We start from the raw sequence: 4,073 nt of genomic DNA on the forward strand, positions 1-4,073 counted from the left end.
ATTAGCTTTATTACATTATCTCCTTTAATATTTAACTGAATTTCCAACATTACATTCACTATATTTTTATTTTTATAATTTTTCAATAAAATATTAGTTTTTTAATTTTCGTACTGGATCCCAATGTTCTAATTTGTGGACCAATAAAGTATTAATTTAAATTGTTTATTTAAATCATATTTTGATACGACGGGGGTAAAAAAATAATAATGTATTTTTATTGAAAAATGTACCTGTTGTCGAAGAGTGTAGAAATGTATTTCAAATTATAAGCAAAGATGTAAATGAAGTCTTATTTATTTATTTAGCAGTTGTCTTCTTCCTTGTAAACCACCCACCATTTCCATTCGCAGTCCCATTCTCTTCTCTTTTGCTGACAGCATTATTAATTAATGGCGACCGCTGTAGAAAAACCCAACTTCGTGTTTCCTGATAAATTCCATAAGCCTTTGTTTGCAGCACAGATTTCTCTGAGGGTTTTGGCCTTCGTAGCTTGCCTTGCTGCATCTTCCATTACTCTCGCCAACAACCAAACCGCTACAGCTTTCGGCGTCGTCGCTCATGCCAGATATAACTATTCCCCCTCTTTCGAGTAAGATCATCGTCTTCATCGCCAATTCATGTTCCTGTTTCTAAATTATTCCTTGCAATTTCAAATTATGATATGATATATATAGGGATGGATAAATTTACCGAACATAATGAAATACGGACTTATCATACCGTATCGTGTCGAAAATACCGAAAATTTTGGTATGGTATGATATCGTACCGAAGTTTTCGGTACGGTATCGATATGAATTTTCGGAAAGTTCGGAATTTTGCTATGATACTGTACCGATATTATTTTTATTAAATAATTTAATTATTAATATTTTTTTTAAATTATAACAAAAAAAATATGTAAATTATTGAAAATTTATTTGTTTTTTCATAATATTTTTGTGGTGGAGAATAGTGATATTTATTAATTTTTTTAATTATTTTGAAATTTAAAATTATATTTTCGGTATAATCGGTATATACCTGTATCTACCGAAATCAAAATTTTCGGTATAAGCGGTATATACCGGTATCGCATCGAAATTGAAATTTTTGGTATAAACTGTATATACCGGTACCGTATCGAAAATTTCGGTATACCGAAATTCGGTATATTAAAACTTTCAGTACGGTACCGGTATGTATTTTAGTCATACCGAAAAGTTCGATACGGAATCGGTATCGACCGGTATTTTCGGTACGGTACGGTATGTCATCTTTAGATATGGTATGTCATCTCTAGATATATATATATATATTTGGGTAAATTATATAACAACCATTTGTTTTTTTTAGTAAAAATGTACAAAATACATGTGTTTTATTTATTGTGCAAAACCTCCTTGTGTTAATATAAAATTTACACGAAATACCCTCTTTGTGTCCAAAACTGAAATTTGATTCTAAATAAAAACTAATTTTTTTCTGAAATAATTTTTCTGAATAAAATAAATAAATAAATAATTGATTAATCCTATAGTTTTTAAAACAAATTGTTATCTTATTTTTATTTATTTCATTAAAAAAAAATATATTTTAAATATTTTACGTTTTTTATTTGTATAAAAATTATGTAATTTAGGTCTTTATTTAAAACCAAATACCAATTTTGGACAAAAGAGTTTTTCGCGCAAACTCAAATAAAACACGCGTGATTTTGTACATTTTTACTAAAAACACAATGGAGTATTATATAATTTACCAGATATATTTTTATGATTCTTTTTAGGTTCTTTGCATATGCGAATCTGGTGGTGTGCGTGTTCACGATTCTGTCGCTCGTTCTCGCGGTTAATATGGCGAAGAGAGTAGCGGTGGATCCTGCGCTGTATTTCTACATGTTCGTACATGATTTGGTATGTTTATGTAACATGTTATGGTTGCAAGTAATCAAAATGGGCTAGCGTTCTTCACCTTCTTTATTTTCCAACTCTTTCGGCTCCTCCAATAGGAGAGCGACAAGTGTCAATTATTATTATTTTTTTTTAAAATAAAATTTATCGATTGGTCAACTATTCCGACGACATCGAGACCATTCTTCCCCTTCTAACGACGGCAACAGTTGGTTTAAAACATTGTCGGAATTAGAGATGGCAATTTGGGCCGGTCCGACTTTTTGTGCCGGCCTGTCTGAATTACTATCAAACTATAGCTTGTTTTTTTATGTAATTTCTTTAATCATTGTCTATATAAAAGATATTTTGGCTGGGTTGGCCCGATTTTCATGGGTCTGGGCGCGATCTGGTTCATTCTTTTGTCGGGTTATATGCGGTTCGAAAATTTTCAAATATATTTTTGAAGGTTCTTTACTCCATTTGTGGATCAAATTTTTGGATTATATCTATTTTTGTCGGCTCTACCGATAATAGAAATGATCAATCTAGCATTGAGTGATTGGAATCATGATAACTAACTATAGTAAGGATTTTTTAGCAATTTATCCTTTATTAGAAAGTACTCTCTCCATCCCGGCTACGGTATTCCTGTACTGTAACACAAAATAATTTAGGAGGAGTATAATTAAAAAAAAAAAAAAAATTATAAATTTAATTTTTTTTTAAAGGAGATTAAATTGTTATAACTTTTCCAAAAAAAAAACAAAAATGACAAGTAAGATATACGAAAATGAGAAGGTGAATATGGTAAGTGAAAAAACAGAGGAACGCGAGCCATAAAAAAAACGTGTTTGTTTATCTAGAATATAAAAAGCGTGTTTTCTGTAAAAGCGTGTTAATTAATTAATCGAAGTCGTGAATTAATAGAATCATGTCGTGCACTGCAGATGATGACGGTGGTGCTGATGGCGGCGTGCGCGGCGGTGACGGCAGTGGGATACATCGGCAAGTACGGCAACAGCCACGCAGGGTGGATGCCTATCTGTGCCTACTTGGAGAAGTTCTGCCAGCGAGCTACGGCGGCGTCTGTGCTCGCCTATTTTGGGTTTCTCTTCTACCTTATCTTGGCTCTTGTTTCTGCTCATCGCTCTCGCCATATCACCCTCTGATCTGATCACATGCTTTCTTTCCTTATTACATGTCAAAAAAAAAAGCTTATAATTTATATGTAGTTTGAAAAGTTTGCACATTTGTTCCTCGTAATTTAAGAGTTGTATGTTATTATTGTCTTCTCGTTACAAAAAACATTGCACAAAATCCCATTTTTTTGGGATTTAGTGGAATGTTTTAAAACATAAGTACAAGTCTATTGTAAATTATAAACAAATTATGTCGACTCTAAGGGTCTTATTTACTTTTCGCGTATTAATCTTTGAATATTAATTATTATATAAAAACGTAATACAAATTAAGGGAAAATAACAAAAATATCTTATAATACTATTATAATGATATTTGTACAAAAAAATTATATAAACATAAAAATATTTTTAATATTAATATAATAACACAAAAATAAATGAAATCCTTAAAATCAGACGAAGAGCAGCATCCTTTAAAATACAAGTGAACTTCCTAATAGCTTCGAAATCATGAAGAAATCTTTTCCAAAGTACAATTTTGTCATATCACATTCTTACTATATTTGACGAGGACAGGACCACTTGCACATGCATTATAGGCATGGGATGGTCGGTCCCCTTCTACCCAGCCCTTTCTAGTCCCCTCTAATATTGTGTATATATATACAATATATATACATAAGGTGCGTTTAAGGTGTGTTTATTTTGAAATATCGTATTATAAAAGTTGGATAATTTCAATGAATTATATAATCAATAGATTAATTAATATAATATTTATTTTGCTTGATTAAATATAGATAAAATTATATTATGTTTATTTTGTTTGATTATTGGTATGATTATTATTTCTTATAAAAAAATACTTTTAATAATATTATTATAAATTATTGTAATATAATCCTATAAATTAGTATAATTGTAATGGACTTTTAATTATATCTCTGGACATTAAAGTAAACATGAAATTAGATCGGATTAAATAATATAATCCACTGTTGATATATTGTATATATTTATATATATATCCTACCTAATATATCTCTTGTATATA

At 30.0% G+C, this 4,073-nt stretch overlaps 1 protein-coding gene across 1 annotated transcript; it reads left to right on the forward strand.

Annotated features, from left to right (window-relative positions):
- The first annotated feature begins 321 nt into the window (after window positions 1-321).
- On the forward strand, window positions 322-3,296 carry LOC127254832 (CASP-like protein 1F2). The gene is made up of 3 exons (XM_051280137.1): window positions 322-592; window positions 1,772-1,898; window positions 2,825-3,296. Exons 1-3 carry the CDS (start codon window positions 393-395, stop codon window positions 3,044-3,046), a joined length of 549 nt encoding a protein of 182 aa, XP_051136094.1. The 5' UTR covers window positions 322-392; the 3' UTR covers window positions 3,047-3,296.
- Window positions 3,297-4,073: the final 777 nt, after the last annotated feature.

This window comes from Andrographis paniculata, unplaced genomic scaffold (genome assembly GCF_009805555.1).
Source record: "Andrographis paniculata isolate CXL003 unplaced genomic scaffold, ASM980555v1 Contig52END, whole genome shotgun sequence".
Taxonomy (NCBI): domain Eukaryota; kingdom Viridiplantae; phylum Streptophyta; class Magnoliopsida; order Lamiales; family Acanthaceae; genus Andrographis; species Andrographis paniculata.

Bases quoted from the DNA above. Each gene is read 5' to 3' on its own strand.
- LOC127254832 (XM_051280137.1), top strand. From the start codon at position 393: ATGGCGACCGCTGTAGAAAAACCCAACTTCGTGTTTCCTGATAAATTC. The intron at 593-1,771 runs GTAAGATCATCG...GATTCTTTTTAG, and splicing joins AACTATTCCCCCTCTTTCGA to GTTCTTTGCATATGCGAATC. The intron at 1,899-2,824 runs GTATGTTTATGT...CGTGCACTGCAG, and splicing joins ACATGTTCGTACATGATTTG to ATGATGACGGTGGTGCTGAT.